The sequence below is a fragment of the Mauremys reevesii genome, linkage group 3, assembly GCF_016161935.1.
Source record: "Mauremys reevesii isolate NIE-2019 linkage group 3, ASM1616193v1, whole genome shotgun sequence".
Classification (NCBI taxonomy): domain Eukaryota; kingdom Metazoa; phylum Chordata; order Testudines; family Geoemydidae; genus Mauremys; species Mauremys reevesii.
In genome coordinates, this window is record NC_052625.1 from 61,651,302 (window position 1) to 61,668,512 (window position 17,211).

Sequence of the window (17,211 nt, forward strand, 5' to 3'; positions counted from 1 at the left end):
TAGACAGGGCCCTGTGTATTCCATGATTCTGCAGCTGCAGAATTTGCTATGGAATTCAGCTCTTGCCACAGAACCATGCTCCAGAATCTGTTTCTAGCTTTTACAATTGGATAGTTCACCTTTAACATGTAAGCTGAGCATAAATCAAAGAAGTGATGCCTGCCCGAGTCTGCAGACAGCTGAAATCAGGAGTTCTAAATGTATAAACTCTCTTATTCATCCCAATTCGTGCCCTGTGGTCTCCACAATTCTGACTGAGGAATCTGGCATTTTTCTAAAATACCATGGAATTTGTCATTTTGCTGTAGCCAAGTGTCTGGCACTGTGTTTTTGGCCAGAAACAGAATTGGTTTCACATGATCATGTTTCTGAACTGAAGTGAGGACCAGGAACCCCTCAGTTTTGCTATAGGACAGTGGCCAGTGGGCATCACCCATACATCTTTCATACTGACTCTCACATTTTTTCTCTACCATTAACCCATCCCACCATGCAATCTCTCAGCTTTGGCTCCCAAACCCTCCTTGTAGTTTCCTCCTCATTATTACATGTGAAGAGCAGAGCTGCTGTATAGTAGCTTTGTTAGCAAAAGTGTATCCTCCAGCATTGAATGCTCTGGTCTCTCCATCTGTCTCATTACACATATGCTGAATCCCTGTATCTGTTCCTGGTCACTCACCCCAATGGCGATTAGAATGGGCAGTCTGATGATCAGCCAGTAATTCATGTTTTGGTTTCTGGTCCAGCAACTGGGGAGGCAGCAGGGAGGTTAAACACAAAACAAAAAGCTAAGAATATGCATGAAGTCTCTTCTCTCTCATCACATGTCTCAGCATGCAGGTGATGAGAACTAGATACCAGAAAGGCACATCATGCTGACATGGAAACATGCAGCTACTTGTGGTTCTTAGAAACATCTGAATGCCTCACACTAAATTACAGCACCCAACTGGATGCTGTTAGCCTGTCTCTCTTGCACTCTGATGACTAATCCTCCTACTTAATTTTCTGTCATTGTGAAGATTTACAGCACTGAATCCACAGTCCAAATATGTCATCTGGCTAAGCAGGAATTTGTTAAAAATCAAATATTTTGCTGCATGGTAGCTACCCTCATCTTTCCATTCAACACTTTTTAAAAAAAAATTAAATCTTAAAAGTGTCAAAGTAAAGTCTTCTTGTTACTTGGCTGTTGATGAATATCTTATACAACAGTGTAACTCCAACGGGGGTCCGCGGGTCCCACTGATCAACTCCTCTCCCTCCCTCAACTCCTTTCTCCTCCTCCTTCCTCTATCTCCCAGAGGCTACTGAAGCCAAATGGAGATTTTAGGCGCTAAAAGTCTGACGGTGCAGCAGGGCTAAGGCAGGGCTCCTCATGGCTCCCAGAAGTGGCCGGCGCATCTCTGCAGCTCCAGGGAGGGAGGTGCCAGGAGTGGGGCAGAGGGTCTCTGGCATTGCCTGCACCCCAAGCGCCAACTCCACAGCTCCCATTGGCCGGGAACTGCAGCCAAAGGGAGCTGCGAGGGCGGTGCCTGCAGGCATAGGCGGCAGGTTTGTATAATTTTTGGTGGGGCCCAAAATGGTGGTGCCCCCCCGCTCCCGCCCTGTAAGCCGATATAAAATGAAGCTACAATGCGTCAGTGCCACAAGATTACAAGGGTCAATTAAAAGTGGAAAGTCAGAAGCAGCACTTGCCTACTTCAATATACAGTATTATATTTTGTTGCACCTGTTGTGATGAAGTGGGAATGTTCTTAATGTTTTATCTGAATACTGTGTGGGTGCCTCAGTTTCCCCTGCAAGATGCCAACTGAAGGTGTTGGGGACAAAGAGATCAGGTGGCCTTCTTGTCTGGAAGAGACACAGAGGCCAGAGGAGGGAGTGTCAGTTTGGAGCTGGCTGGGGAAATGGGGAGAGACCCAGAACTTGGTTCTGGGCTCCCCACCCCGCAAAATGGACCTGACAGAGGGGTTCTGTTTTCTGTACCAACAAGCTCTCTTTAAACTGTGTTCCTGTCATCTAATAAACCTTCTGTTTTACTGTCTGGCTGAGAGTCACATCTGACTACGGAGTTGGGGTGCAGGGACCTCTGGTTGCCTCAGGACCAGCCTGGGCAGACTTGCTGTGGAAAGTGCATGGTGTGGAAGGGCTGAATGCTCCGAGGTCAGACCCAGGAAGGTGTAAGCTTCTTGCCCTGGAGACAGTCTGCTCAGAGAGAGGAGGCTCCCCCAGAGTCCTGACTGGCTTTGTATGGAGTTGTTCCAAAGCATCACAGCATCCCCTTCCACACCATGCGCTTCCCGGAAGTCCGCACAGGCACTGACACTCCCTCCTCCGGCCTTTGTCTCTTTTCCAGGCATTAGGAGGCCACCCGATCTCTCTGTTCTCCAACACCTTCAGTTGGCACCTTGCAGGGAAAACTGATTTGGGAGAAATGAAGTAAAAGCTGCCCAAACCGAGCTTGAGCACTCCTGAATTTTGAGGTGTTCAAATCTGGAAGGCAGGTGCTGGGGGTGGGAGAGGGCTGTGGGCTCCATGGGGGAGCATGGCAGCAACTGTCTGGAGCTGCACGGAGCCAGACACGCTGGTCTGAGTGGCACAGTAAGCGGTTTGGGGGTTGGAGAAGGGGTAGGGGGTTCCGGGGGGCAATCAAGGGCCCAGGAGCAGGGGGGGGCGGGATGGGGCCGAGGTTCGGAGGGGCAGTCAGGGGACAGGCAGCAATTGGATAGGCATGGGAGTCCAGGAGGTTTATCAGGGGACAGGTAGGAGGGTCCTGGGGGGAAGTTGGGTGGGATCTCAGGAGGCGGCAGTTGGGGACAAGGAAAAGGGAGGCTTAAATAGGGGCTGAGGTCCCAAGGGGCAGTTAGGAGCAGGGGTCTCGGGAAGGGGTAATCGGGGGACAAGGACCAGTGGTGCTTAGATAGGGGGTGGGGGTCCTGGGGGGCAGTTGGGGCAGAGGTCTGGGGTGGGGGCAATCAGCGGCCAGGGGCTGGGATTCAAAGGGCACTGGGCTGCCCACTGTGGCAGGGAGCCCAGAGCCTTTTAAATCCCAGCTGCGGCCGGGAATCAGAGGACTCTGGGCTGCCCGCTGCGGCGGGGAGCCCAGAGCCTTTTAAATCCCAGCCGCGGCCGGGAATCAGAGGGCTCTGGGCTGCCCGCGGCTGCCAGCAGCCCAGAGCAGGGGAGAAACCTAGCTCCAAATATTGCTGGAGCAGAGCCCCGACAGTGAATATTCCTGGGGCTAAAGCCCCAGGAGCCCATATAAGTTGGCGCCCATGCCTGCAGGCAGGAGCAGTGCGCGGAGACCCCAACTTCCCCTCCTAGAAGCCGCTGCCAGGTAGATGTGCCGGTCACTTTCAGGAGCTGCCCGAGGTAAGCGCCGCCTGGCTGGAGCCCACTCCCCAACACAGACCCAAACTCCTTCCTGCATCCAAACTCCCTCCCAGAGCCCGCACCCCCTCCCATGCCTGCACACCCTTCTGCACCCCAACCCTCTGCCCCAGCCTAGTGAAAGTGAGTGAGGGTGGGGGAGAGTAAGCAATGGAGGGGGGGTGGGGTGGAGTGAGCAGGGGGTGGGAAGAGGTGGGGTGGGGTGGGGCCTTGGGGAGAAGGGGTGGAGTGGGGGCAGGGCTTGGGGCTGAGTGGGGATGGGGCTTGGGGGGTCTCTGAAAAAAATTAAATAAAAAAGTGGGCCCTCGGGTTGCTAAAAAGTTTGAGAACTGCTGCTATAGAAGGGAACTGTGTTGCATTGGTCAGATTTCCAGCCTCTCACTCCCTCCCCTCAGTGTTAAGATTAAGCATCTATATTTAAAAAGCACCTGTTTACTCACTCCAACCTGGGCTATTTAATGGAGATCAGGACAAAGGGCATATCCAGTTCTTTCAATATATATGTAGGTTTCAGTCCCAAAGAAATTTTAAAGAGAAAGTTATGAGCAAGCAGAAGGCACCAGTTCTTATCAAACCCAACAGATTCAAACATGGTGTTTCTACACCACACTGTTTTTGAGATATGACAAGCCATAAATAGAGTAAAAAAATGTTCCCAACAGATTCATTACACTTGATTTCTTTTCAAGTCTCATCTGCCAAAAACTACAGTAATCTATTCACCCTGCATTAGCCATTTCATTTATCCCTGGCACAAGAATATGCCAATTACATTTTGGGTGGTATTAGTGGGGGTAAGAAAAGGAGACTTGTAATGGGAAAGCTAGCTTCAACTTTAACCCTGGAGATCCTAGCAAGCCATAAGATATGCAGTTGCACCTAGATGTCACTGTGATGGAGACATTAAAATACCACATAGAAAAGTGAAGCAGCTAAGCTTGTAGCATCACAAATGTCTGTATCTGGCAGGTGAAAAACAGCAGAGATCTGTTACAACTATATTTCATTTTGGTGCACACAACAAATATATTTTTTCAACCCCTCGGTTCTACCACCAGACCCTGTTCTACAGTACTTTAGCCACTGATGAATAGCAAGTGTATATTTTGAGAATAGTCAGTGCAGCTTAACTGGAACTAGGTTAACAGGAGAACCACTTCATTGGCATGTGTGACCGGGAACCAACTTCATGTAGCCTTTAAAATTAATTTTATGTGGATACTTCTGAGACATGCTGGATAACATTTTAATTTCTCTGAGTAGCTGCAGTAGAAACAGAGAATTTTTAAGGTTCCTAGTAATGACAAAGACTGAGATATGGTTCTTTATATTAACTCTGCTACATTTATACGTGCATTAATTGGTTTCCACAGCACAGATCAGCTTTAACTATTTTTAGATTTATACAGATTTATGCAATAAAAATGCCATTACAATGCAATTAGCGTACCAGCACAATTAAAGCGTCCAGAAAATAAAGCTGACATCTGTATGTGATTCCTTGTCTATTTGTACTTTCTGGAGTTGTTACAGTAATAGAAACATCAACATCTGTCGTGACTTGGATCTATTCACTGGCAACTGAGTATGCTCACCACCTCTCAGGCCATGTTTAGCAACTCACAGCATTTGGTCCCTAGTGGGGAAATGATCCAACTAACCGAATACCACTGCAAAAACTCTGCTTTTGCGTCTCAAGTTTGTATTCCTTTAAAAAAAAATCTTCAGTGCACTTCTGTCTTGGTTTGGTGCAACTGAACACTCTGATTTTTAAAAAAGCAGCAACCCAGTCCCTGCATTTTGCATCCGCAATTAACTGATGGTGCAGACGTGGGTGTGTGGGATGAATGTAAGTACCAGATTTGTGGGTGCACTCCTGTAATTAAGAAACATAACCTGTCTTCACTTCCACCCACATATAATTGGACCCACAAAAACAGAGATAGATTTTAAAAAACAGGGAAGCTGAAAATGTCATCTTTTAATAGATCAATTCTTTTTAATGAATGGCAGTTTTTAGGGGAACTTCACAGTTGTAGCCACAATTGTGGCCACAATTGTGGCAATCCTAGTCAGGCGGGAAGGAGACAGTTTGCAAGTAGATCTGTCCTTGCAGGCTACAATCCTTTATTCTGAGTGGTTACATTCTCAGGATTGCCTAGAACATTGAGCCATTGTAGCCCTGACCTTATTTATTTCTAGTTATGCCTCATAACTGGGGAGATAGTTGAGTCACAAATGAAATTTACAGCCTTCTGCACATCCACAGTGGCAGCACTATGGCAAATGGCATAAAAGATATCCCTAGATGCTCTAACAAATGCCATCCTGAGGCCTGAGGCATAGAAATCTTGCCCTTCAGAGAGGAAGCTGCACAAGATGATTTATTACAGTATTTTACAAATATTTATACAAGATTTAGAAAACCTAATAAGATGCAAAATTGCCCCTTTTAGGGTCTGCTGAAGGCAGCCAGCAACAGTTTTTTTTAATAGAAATCATAAGTCAGCTCTGAGCATTGCATAATGCAGAAAGCTGAGGGAGAGCGCTTTGAATACATTTTCTACAGCAAAAGAAAGACAGGCTGTTCAAGCTCTTTAAAGCTACAGGGCTGCCCAGAGGATTCAGGGAGCCTGGGGGCAAAGCAATTTCAGGGGCCCCTTCCATAAAAAAAAGTTGCAATACTATAAAATACTATATTCTCGTGGGGGCCCCTGCGGGGCCCGGGGCATATTACCCCACTCGCCGCCCCCCCCCCCCGGCAGCCCTGTAAAACTATACTGATCATTTGGACAAAACTTGCAACAGATCATTGGAGCCAAGGTCTTATTACAGAATACAGTTGAGACAGACCTGGACAGAACAGTCAGAAAACCCTAGGATTATTTTAGCCTGGAAAGGAGAAGAGTTAGAGGTGACTTGAGCAAACCATTTTGTATTATGACAGACACAAATAAAAACTGATTCCTGATATCCCATCCCTTGAATACTTGGTCAAGGGGAGAGTTGATACAATGTTGGGCCCAACTACAGTGAATTTTCACACCATATTGGTACCTGCCTAGGAAAGGACTGTGTTTAAACAAGGTTTTCTAGGAAGGTGCAGCGGGGAGGGTAAACTGAGTGGCAACAGGGCCCAAAAGGTGGTAAGCAGAATAAAAAATAAATAGCGTAGAACTGTTTATCAGCGCAAATGACATTGGCCATGCATCACATTTCCATGCTCCCAGCCAGTCCCTATTAGAGGAAAGCTGCTAGTAGCCTGTTGCTAGAAATAAACTTTGGTAAAATTAAATGTCACTCATTTTTCAAATCAGCGGCTATGGTGAAAGTTAACAGAAAACAAGTATTTCAAGTTCTACAGCATTTCCTTATGCAATGTAGTCAACCTGTGCAATTCTCTGCAATGCAAGGGCAGCCAGACAGACAACATGGCTGTATTTTATAATGGCCTGAATAATGGAAGCTAAGACAAGAATGGATAATCAGATCTCTGCTGCAAGGCATAAGCTGATCACTACAGGGGTCAGGAAGGAATAACACAAACAGAGAACTTTGTGGGAGGTTTTGGCCTTCCTCTGAAGCATCCTGAAGAGGCTATTGCCAGAGGCAGACTATTAAAGATAGTCTGATCAGGTATGACGACCTCTACAATGGATATTGTAGCTGCTGAAAAACAGATACAAATGTACCTCTCTTTGACCTGCAGAGGAATAGATAAACAGACATATGGAAAATTCTGACCAGGAATGAGCTTGTGTGTCTTTCAGAAATGTTATGCAAGAGCTTCATACACAACATAAGCAACTACATGGGATTTCAGCACATCAGCCATTGCCAAAACAATCAAACCAAACCAAAAATGACCCCCCCCCCAACACACACACTCCACAAATGAAATATCAGCTAGATATTAGAACTGAACCAACCCCTCATCTTCATAAAGGTACTTGACAATTCCCCAGGGGATAACAAACAGCATTGGTACACCTGAGAAGAGAGGAGACAAGATAGATACTGACAATCAGAAACAAGGAAAAGCAGGAAGGACTAAAACCTCATATGGACTAAGAGCAACATAATTAGCCAGTGACAGGTTTGCAGCTCCCATCCAGTGTACCTACCCATCACTGTTCCAGGTCAGCAATGCTGCTAAGTTACCGTCATGCAGCTATTTAGTGGCTTATATAAAACGAGTTAGGGGGATCAGTCTAGTTCCGAGTGGACAGGTGTTTGTGTGACAAAAGCCACCTCCAAAACTGGCACTAATTGGACCTCTTGTTGGCAGCTTTCATTGAATGGGCCCCGGAGACCAAATTCGGAGCTCCAACTAGGTCAGAGTGAATACAGAATGGGAGGTGTTTTCTGGGGGAAGCTTGCAGTGCTGTTATACAGACTCAAGGGCCATCAATCCAACGCCTTTCACTTGCATTACATTTACCCACATTTAAATATACACTTAAAAAGTGCATCTGTCAACTGATAGTGTTGGAAATGTCCAGAAACAATGCAAAGGGGGGAAATGTTTCATTAGACAAAGAGGGATGAAACACTGTCCCAAGAATGAACAAGGTGTCACATTTCCATAATTTCTCTGTGAATCTGTCCCTCCTTGCACACCCTTTCAGGTTCTTTACCCTCATTAGTGCCAAGTAAGGTGGTGTATAATCCATGGAGTGTATTTAAAGGTGGGGGGAGGGGGAGAGAGTAAAAGAAGTGTTATGATCCGCAGTGGTCTGGAAAGCTCAAAACAGTATCTGCAATGTGAATTATGCTGCAATAACTTTCAGTTGTGTTGTACTGTATTCTTTCCCAGCCACCCAGGAGACCGGGGTGTTACAAAGAGACAAAGGGTCAGTTACCCTTCCTTGTCAGTAAGGACAGAATGAGAAGTAACAGGCAGCAGCAGCAGCAGCAAGGAAACTTTCTGAAGCGTTCCAGAACTAGAGTAATCATAAGGACAATGGAGTGAGCCGGCCAGGGGGAGGCTGCCGAATCACCATCACTGGAGGTATTCAATCCTGAGATTGTGCGGGCATCTGTCAGGATGGGCTAGTGAGAATGGTCTATGTGGCCCCACAGTTTGGGCTACAGAGCACCTCCTAGACGACAGGGAGGTGAATTACAGAGTGCACTAAAATGCTGCCCTGTAACTTCCCCTTATGGACGCTGCAGGCACAAACTCAAGGTACTTGGTTTGCAGTAACCTAGTCCTCGTCAAACAGGACTGCATTAATGTAAGCTAGGTACCTGTTAGTTTGCACCCACAGCATTCATATAGGGGAGTTACAGTGATGCATGCTAGGATGCGATGCAATTAACACCCCCACTGTCCGAACTGCAGGGCCAGGTAGACAAGCCCCCAGTTGTGCTAGGATGCCTAGGAAGTGGCTTAGGCGACCCACTGCAGATTGCTTTCAATCCCAAATGAGTCTTTGATTCATGGAAGCTATTAAATTAGTCTTTGCATTTTTCCCTTCTTGACTTTGCAGGGAATTAAGGCTGGATTAAAAGTCACCCTAATATGAAATTTACAAGATGAAACATGCACACTCTGAGAGAACAAGATATAGTTCAGTAAAGGAACAGATGTTTAGAGTGATAAGTGCTATGATTTGTGGAGATCTCCATAGCCTGGATACATCAGAAATCTCTCCATATTTAATTGCATTACTTGATTTTTTGATTCGGTGAGATTCAAATGATTAGTGATATATTTTAAAATTGCCAAGCTAGACAAAGCCTGTCTTTACAGAACCACTTCAGTATTCTGATTAGAAAGTACTCAATTAATTAAAGGTAACATGGTGATTGGCATCTCCTCCGCCTCCTTCCAGTTGCTATCCAGTGCTGCTACATCAGTCATGTCCCATGTCACTGCACTTTAATCCAAGGCCTTGAGATTTGACAGTATTGTGGAAATTTATGAGTTTTAATTGATATTGACTGTACTGCTTGGATCTACATGCAGCACTGACCAAACTTCAAAAGTTCTGTTCCAGGAGGTGCTAGGCTCAGTATATAATCTAGGACAGACTCTCGGAGTAGCAGGGCTATGAGGGATAGAGTCTCTTATTGTTCTAACGTCCTGGTCAGGGTATGTCCCTACGATATTACTTAATCCACATAAATCCAGTTTACAATGGACTGTATAATCTGAAGCAGTGTTTCTCTTGTGATTTATAGCACCGAAAAACAGTAATGTCTCCAGCATCTCCTAAATGAATTAGTTTTCAAAGATCACAAAGGCTTTGCCTGGACAAGAGTTTGTGATCCTGGTCTTGATTGCTAATTAACTTGAGTTAATTTACATGATTGCGACTGTTAGGCTAGACACGCCCCAAGCATGTGTGGTTTGCTCGAAGACTCAGTCTAGGGTAACTTTTGTGTAATGTACCAAGAGTGCATGTTCACAGGAGGGAAACCTTAACTTCACATGATTTAGAAACAAACCCACAATGTATTTTGGTGTATGTATAGTGGTTTGGCTAGACTATGAAAAGATGTCAAAGTGAGTTCATGGCTTGGTAATGTATTAGCAAAGGGAACACAGCTTTTTCTCCCTCTCTTTTTCCCCAGTATGTCCATTGGGATCAGAGATCTAGAAGTTGCAGATCTTTAATTCTATCCACACATTTCTAAGATTACATGCATCACAGTACATCATGGAAGCAAGTCAACATTTACCAACTATCTATTCTCAGTTCAGAGGAAAAACTATGGTATCTCTAATGTTATGACTTTTTAAGTGGCAGCCACAGGATAAGATGACTGCAAATTATATTAAAAAGGAGATAACAAGATCAATGGTATCTTTTATTAGATTCATGGTTACACTTTACATCTGCATTGCTACAGACCCAAAAGTTTTTCTCCAAAAATAGACCTCATAATTTGAATCACATTTGACACAGTTAATTTTTATTTCTGAATTGTTTCCATCAATTTGGTGCTCATGAAACTGAGGGGTTTATAACACTGGGTTGAGTATTACTGTTATTTATTTATATCACCATATAGCCTAGGAATCCCAGTAATGAAGCAGGTGCCATTGTGCTAAGCGCTGTAAGCTAGGAAAACTTCTTACACACAGTTCCACCAATGCACTTTCAGCCTGATATTCCCACCCACCCCAGCTATTCTATGCCTGGGCTCCACATGCAGTTCTGCCATCGTACCTTATCCCTGGCCACGGCAGGCTTTTCAGTGTAGCCATGCCCTTAATCTAAAATAAAGGTCCTTCTGATATAAAGTTTGCAATTACTCTGTGTAGAGGAAAAAAAAGTGGCTGAGAGTTTCAAAGTCAACCAGGGGATTTAGACACACACAACTTCAGTGTGTCTACATCCCCTAATCTGTTTGGAAAGTCTGAAGCAACAAAAGCAATGGTTCAAAATGCAGCAGCTTGCAACTGCAGAGCTTGTGGCCACTAGTGTAGAATGCTGCAGTATTTTTAATAAGGCTCTTGATATCCCTGTTTTAACAAAGTCTTTTACTTGAAGAAGCAAGTTTAAAAGGAAATGGCTAATGGAACAAACACATCTAATTGCTACACTGAGTCTAAATAAGACTTTGAAAGAAAGTGTTCTTCCTGGATCTCTTCCAAACCGATCTTCCTTGCAATCTGGCTTTAGACACTGATAGCCTAGTCTGGCTTCCTGTATTCAGTAGCTTCATTCCTGCAGCTCTTTCTTCCTTGGAGTAGGGTTTCTGTTGTCAACTTTTCTGAATGGCAGCTTCCCTCCTGTGAGCATAGCTGGGTGTAAAATTGCTACAGGAGCTCAGAGAATCTGTTTGGCTTTTTATTAATATATTCCTGTTAGTCTTTAGTGCTGCTAATTGCCTCGTTGTGTCATTCTCCCTGCACATTGCAATTGTGGGATGTTGCTCGGGTATCATCATTTTCCTCCTCTTCTGAATGTAAAAAGTTCCCTGTTCCAGTAACTGCTGGTGGGCGTATGGATGGGTTGAAGTGTAATCTGCTGTTCTCATAGACTATTTTATACAGTGCTGATTTAGTTAGTCGGGGTGACTTGGGTTCAGTGTCTGCTCTCAGACTCGGACTAAAAGAACAAGTCTTGCTGCCTTGAATGCTGTAATTAGGAATAATCTATGTATTTTAAGAAACAAAAAACAAACAAAAAATACCAATGTGTCACCATCACCATGGCCACTTTACATTTGGTGTTCCTTCCCCCCTGCATTCCATGTCTGTTTTGTCTCTGGTGGAACAAGAGCGCTTTGGGGCTCTTATGTCTGTGGAGCATTCAGCTCATTGTGGGCGGTATCAGAAATAAATAGCAACAACAGTCTCTTTTCCACTGCAAATGAGCCTGCTGCTTCTGAGTCAATATTCTGCTTAGCTACAGCTGTGCTGCCTTCTAGACTGAAGGGAATAACTCATCTACCTGCCTCGCCATTTGCCAATATGGCCCATAACAGAGTTCTTTTGTTGTTGCTACTGCTTCTGTTCTGGATACAGTATAATTTTTCTAGCAGCTTTGCACATGGTGGTGACAAGGGGAAGCTGTGGGCTTTGGTTTACATAGCATGCACAAAACTTTACATGAGTGCATGTGTGAAATCACAAAATGTTTTGCACAATTCAGACTGTAAGCCCGTTGGGGTCAGGACTGTCTTTTTGTTCTGTGTTTGTACAGCACCTAGCATAATGGGGTTCTGGTCCATGACTGGAGCTCCTTGGTGCTAAGGTAATATAAACAATAATAATTCATGGAAACAAGCAAAAATATAACACTGCTCTCTCCATATTTTCCACTTTCCCCACTATTTTCTACAAGGATGTAGCCATAAAAAAAAAATGGAGATTCCTGACAAAAAAATCCAGGGATTCTTGTGAAATCTTGTGAATATAAAAGTGATGTTCACATAAACGACTCCTGATTTGTGAAATGAGGTGAAAATTTGCCTTGCATTATTTTACTTACATCATTCAGGAAAGGTTTTAAATTTTTTCCAGTTTTGCTATATGAGTATTTGTTTTATAATAATAAACGGAACAGAATTTTTAAAAATCAATTACTTATTTCTACAACCAAAGAAAAATAAACTCAAATCTGCATTGATGTGAATGGAGCACATCATAATAAATAATAGTAACAATAATAATCATCAATTATTAACCTTTCGCTAACATGCACTTGGAAAATTCTTTTAAAATATTTTGTAATTTAGCATTTTACAGCCTGTTATTTATTAACCTTGCCAAGAGGCACACCAGAGAAACACCCCACCGAGATTGCTTTTTTTCACCTCATTTGGAAAGCATTTTCACCCCCCACGTTTTGAACAGAAACTAAACGAACATGGTAGTTTTGATTTAACCACCACCTCTTTATATTATCACCCAGAAATTGCATGGGTTTCAAATCATCATCACTGACTCATGTCAGTAAATCTCTGGGAACAATGTGTGTTTGTTAGCTGCTGCTGCCCAGCTTATGACAAATTTTAACAAAGCTCAGCATTTAGGCCTAAAATCTGGGCCAGATCCACTACAACAATTTACACTAGCTGAGGATCAGGCCCCTAAAGTGCCAGTCAAATTTATCTAGGGTGTAAATTCCTTTATCTTCATATACATGAGGATGAATTTGGCCCAGCCTATTTAGCTCTTATTTGTTCTGTGACTTCATGCACAGCACTTGCCAAGCACAAGAACTACAGCAGAGCAAATACTGCAAAAAAGAGTATTTGCAAACATTCAGGGGAACAAAACCAGCGAGCTGGATTCAGTGGTTGCTCATAAATACTCCAATGGTTCTGTTCATGTGGATGTCTGGGAGAAGCTCAAACCTATATATATGTGATCACACACAGAAAAATTAGCGTTATCCAACCAGGAAGCAGAAACAATACTGCGAGGCTTCTGTGACCAATCACGTGGCTCAATTATAATTACAACTAAAAAAAAGGGAGAAGTAGTTAATAAACTAATATTCACAACAAACCAAAATTTGATGTAAAAACATTCATTTAACAATGGCGAGTGGTGAAAAAATTAGTGGAGGTCAAGAAATTATTCAACCAGCTCTGGTAAAAAACAGAAGGTGCTTGTGTTTTGGTTCAGCTTTATCAGGTGTGATTCATCATATGCAATGTGTACTGTACTGCTAGATAATGGCAACCTTTGAGATCCTTGTCCTCAAGGCTTTTGCATGTCCATGACCCATCTCCATAACTTCCCATTGTTAGATGGATGACATGAGGCACTAACAACTGAACACACGTCACTTCTATTTTTTTTTTAATCTACTAGTTCCTTTCTGTTGCTAGGGTGATCTTTTAACAACTGATAAACTATGTCAAGCTACAGGACTCTTTCACCTAGAACAGGAACATCTTGTCTCATTGGAGCAAACATGAACATTACATTGAGAAAAATCAGTCTACTTAGAAGACCTTCTGAGCATTCATGGCATAAAGAGATCTGAACCAGGGTTACATATTCATGAAGAAAGAATAATGCGCAAGGCAGAGAGACAGGAAGAAAATCTATTCTTGCTTCATTTTGCCAGTAGTTACATTCACAATCGTTAAGCCTGACGTAGGAACGAGTTATGAACTCTTCTGAGGGCACTTTCCAGGATAGGAGTAGTAGAGGCTGCTATATTTGTGAATGAAGGTGCATTGGCAATGCTTTGTACAAGTACCCAGGATTGGAATAGTAAGGGACTCTGCAGGTTAGGAGTCAACAGTGCTGGCAGGAAGTGTGGATGATGCCTAGACATTGAATGCCAAACTGGCACTGCCAGTCATTTTCACAAACTCAAAAATTAAATAAATTGACAGTAGTAAAACTTGAAAGATGAGGGAGAACAAACAGGACTGTCATTTTTCTTCATCATTTTCATCTTTTGTTCTTGCCAGAGGCTGAACTGAAAGCAGACATTTTTCAGACAAAATACTTCCCCCCACCTCTCCCCACTATTTCTTATACAGGATTTTTGGATTTTTGCAGAATATAATTTTGTTTTCATTTCTGTTCTGTTTGAGAACTCTGGTGAGTTGGATGCCTTATAAGTTTTATAAGTGGCAGGACTGCTCATAGGATTTGAGCTATGTATGATTTTAATAATGATTACACAGCATGTAAGTTCTGTTGCTATGCACACAATATAAAATGGTAAAGAAAGGGATACAGCAGCACTGTTTTGGCTAGCACATTCCAGCAGAGATTCCATTGCATCCAATGAAGTGGGTATTCACCCACGAAAGCTCATGCTCCAAAACGTCTGTTAGTCTATAAGGTACCACAAGACTCTTTGCTGCTTTTACAGCAGAGATTTTGTTATTCCTCATATTTATTTATTCCCATCAACACACCAGAACTCTTTCACCTTTCATATATCACTGTGTATTAAATACAGGTCAGTTAGTAATTTGCAATGGATCATTTATATGAATCTCACCAGTCAACACATTTGCTAGCATATTCACAGAAGGCAAATACAGAAAATGGGAAAGAACGCAGTCTTCCAGCAGCAGTTGTGGGAGCAAACAACCTAATCAGTTTTAAGATGGAGCTTGATAAATTTATGAACAGGAGTACACGATGGGGCTACTTGTGATAACAAAGGACTGGACTGGGCTCAGGGACGCAGGAGATCCCTTCTGGTCCTTTGTTCCTATGTCACACACTTAAAACTATTGATAAATTGGAGAGGGTTCATAGAAGAGCCATAAGAATGGTTAAAGAATTAGAAAACAGGCTTTACCAGTGCCAGACACAAGGAGCTCAATCTATTTAGTTTAACAAAGAGAAGCTTAGCTGGAGAGTGAAAGATTCAGACCTTTAGCATTTCTATTACAGACAGCTCAGGCTCAAGGGACTGAAACTTATCCTACTCATCACAACCCCTAATCTCGCTCATGCACATGCACAATAGTCACATTCCATCGCTTTCCAGAAGATAACCACTTGTTCTGCCCATACAGTAGAGCTGACCTATCATTACCTTCATTTAGCAGTCCCAATAATATTCCACATAGATGTTGACTGCATGAGCTATAACCCTGCGTTGTACATACAAGGAAATCCACTCGCTTGCATCTAGGAATGGCTAGCATTTCCTCCTGGAAGTGCTGCTGTCTTCAGATGAAAACTGCTGTTATGTAAAGCGAGATTTTGACATGAGGGCTATTCTTGATTGCCCTGTTCCATCTTATTACAGTTATACAGCATAAAGGTCTTTCACGTCAAGCAACTAACATACAACGGTAAAGCATTGTGCATCTGTCATTCAGTTTATAGAAGTTTGCAGGTGTTAGTAAATTTTGCAGGGTCTCGGTGACTTCATGGAGTTATATAGATGTCCCATGACGCCTAATGTATGAATGTACGAGATTTATGCATAGCCATTGTTTTCAGCTAAAGGCTCTCATATAAGAAACTAAAATAGTGTAATATCTATAAAGGATTTTAAAAGCATCAGGTCAGATATTAGGAACAGAAAAGGAATGGGAAGCAGGATTTGAATCCAACAGTTAAAGAAGAGAATATGCGTAGACAGACAGCTTTTCCTATTTCACCTGTCCCAAAGCATGAGATAGGGTAGTCACCACATTGACCGTGTAGGCAAATGCACTCAGCAACCAGTAGATAATATGAGAAAGAAAACAAGAGACTGAATTACCCCAGCCAATGCAGAGATAAAGCCGAAAAATTCTCTGTTCAGAAAAGACCGACAGGACCAGCAGTGTGTACAGGTACATGCCTTCCACCAACAGCCAGTAGTAGTTTGCAGCCACACAATACTGCATCATCACAAAAACCAGGCGGCAGCTGAGTGACTCCTGAGAGAGCAGAAAATAAAGGTCAGTGAATGTAGCAGAGGTGGTGAAAAAAAGGAGACAAAAAACCACCCAGAAGTTCTAGTAACATGAACAGGAAGAACAGGATTAACTGTACACTCCTCTTCCTAGTCAAAACATATCTTCATTAAATGGATCACACCTAACCACTGGGATAAGTAAGGGTCATCTACTATACTTCAGAAACACAGCAGGTGAATTTGAAAGCAGAGAACTGTATAGAAGAACATTGACCCTTGTTTCTTTACACATCTACTGCTCTGTATATTCCCCTGTGAATACCTTAAGTGGTAGTTTGCCAGTACAGTATAGAAGAAGGGAAGAGAAGAGTAGCTACAAGATTGTCTCCAGTTACTGAAATCAGTCACTGAAAAATTTCAGGTCCACAGATACTATATTCTACAGATAAGAACTCCACTATTCCAGAACACACAGTTGATGCCACAATGCTGCGAATTCTTCAAAGGCAAGTGATGTGTGATACCAGAGCAGTATTGCCCTGATGCATCATATCTGACTGCAAAACCCTCTTGGCCATTTCTCTGAATTTTACAACTGTTCAGGAATCCAAACAAATACAATTAACAAATTCACTTGCCCATCATATCATGAAACAAATCTGAACTATACAGCACTGTTTACACACTATGCAGAAGTACTCAGCCCTCCCTGCTTGAAGGGAAGGACTGACTGACAATCCAGGAGGTCATTGCCAATCCTCACATTTATGATTTTATATCAGCTTGTCGGTACACCCCAAAGTCTGCATATTACAAATCGCAAGAAACTGATCATCATGTGGGATGCACCCATCTGGTCCCAACAGGTGATCCCCGTTCAGTGGAAGGTAAAAAATGCCTAAGGTTCCTATCACAGTGCTCAAAGAGAGATTAAAAACCCCTTCCTGATTTTTCCATTTTCCAGTGCCTTTAACCTCCTGCATATGACCTAGAATCACAGCCGATAAGTATCTACTCCCATTTA

At 43.1% G+C, this 17,211-nt stretch overlaps 1 protein-coding gene and 1 long non-coding RNA gene across 4 annotated transcripts in view; one reads left to right on the forward strand and one right to left on the reverse strand.

Annotated features, from left to right (window-relative positions):
- Positions 1-17,211, reverse strand: part of GLP1R (glucagon like peptide 1 receptor) — a 94,778-nt gene that overhangs the window by 10,339 nt on the left and 67,228 nt on the right. The window contains exons 7-9 of the mRNA XM_039528194.1: positions 16,050-16,209; positions 7,323-7,383; positions 680-749 (exon numbers count right to left, since the gene is read on the reverse strand). Coding sequence (XP_039384128.1) covers positions 680-749; positions 7,323-7,383; positions 16,050-16,209 — 291 coding nt within the window. The remainder of the gene's footprint in view (positions 1-679; positions 750-7,322; positions 7,384-16,049; positions 16,210-17,211) is intronic.
- LOC120399940 overlaps positions 1-17,211 on the forward strand; it is a 30,112-nt gene that overhangs the window by 2,088 nt on the left and 10,813 nt on the right. For all 3 annotated transcript variants that reach the window (XR_005595410.1, XR_005595409.1, XR_005595411.1), the window contains exon 2: positions 8,210-8,404. This is a non-coding gene — a long non-coding RNA (uncharacterized LOC120399940). The remainder of the gene's footprint in view (positions 1-8,209; positions 8,405-17,211) is intronic.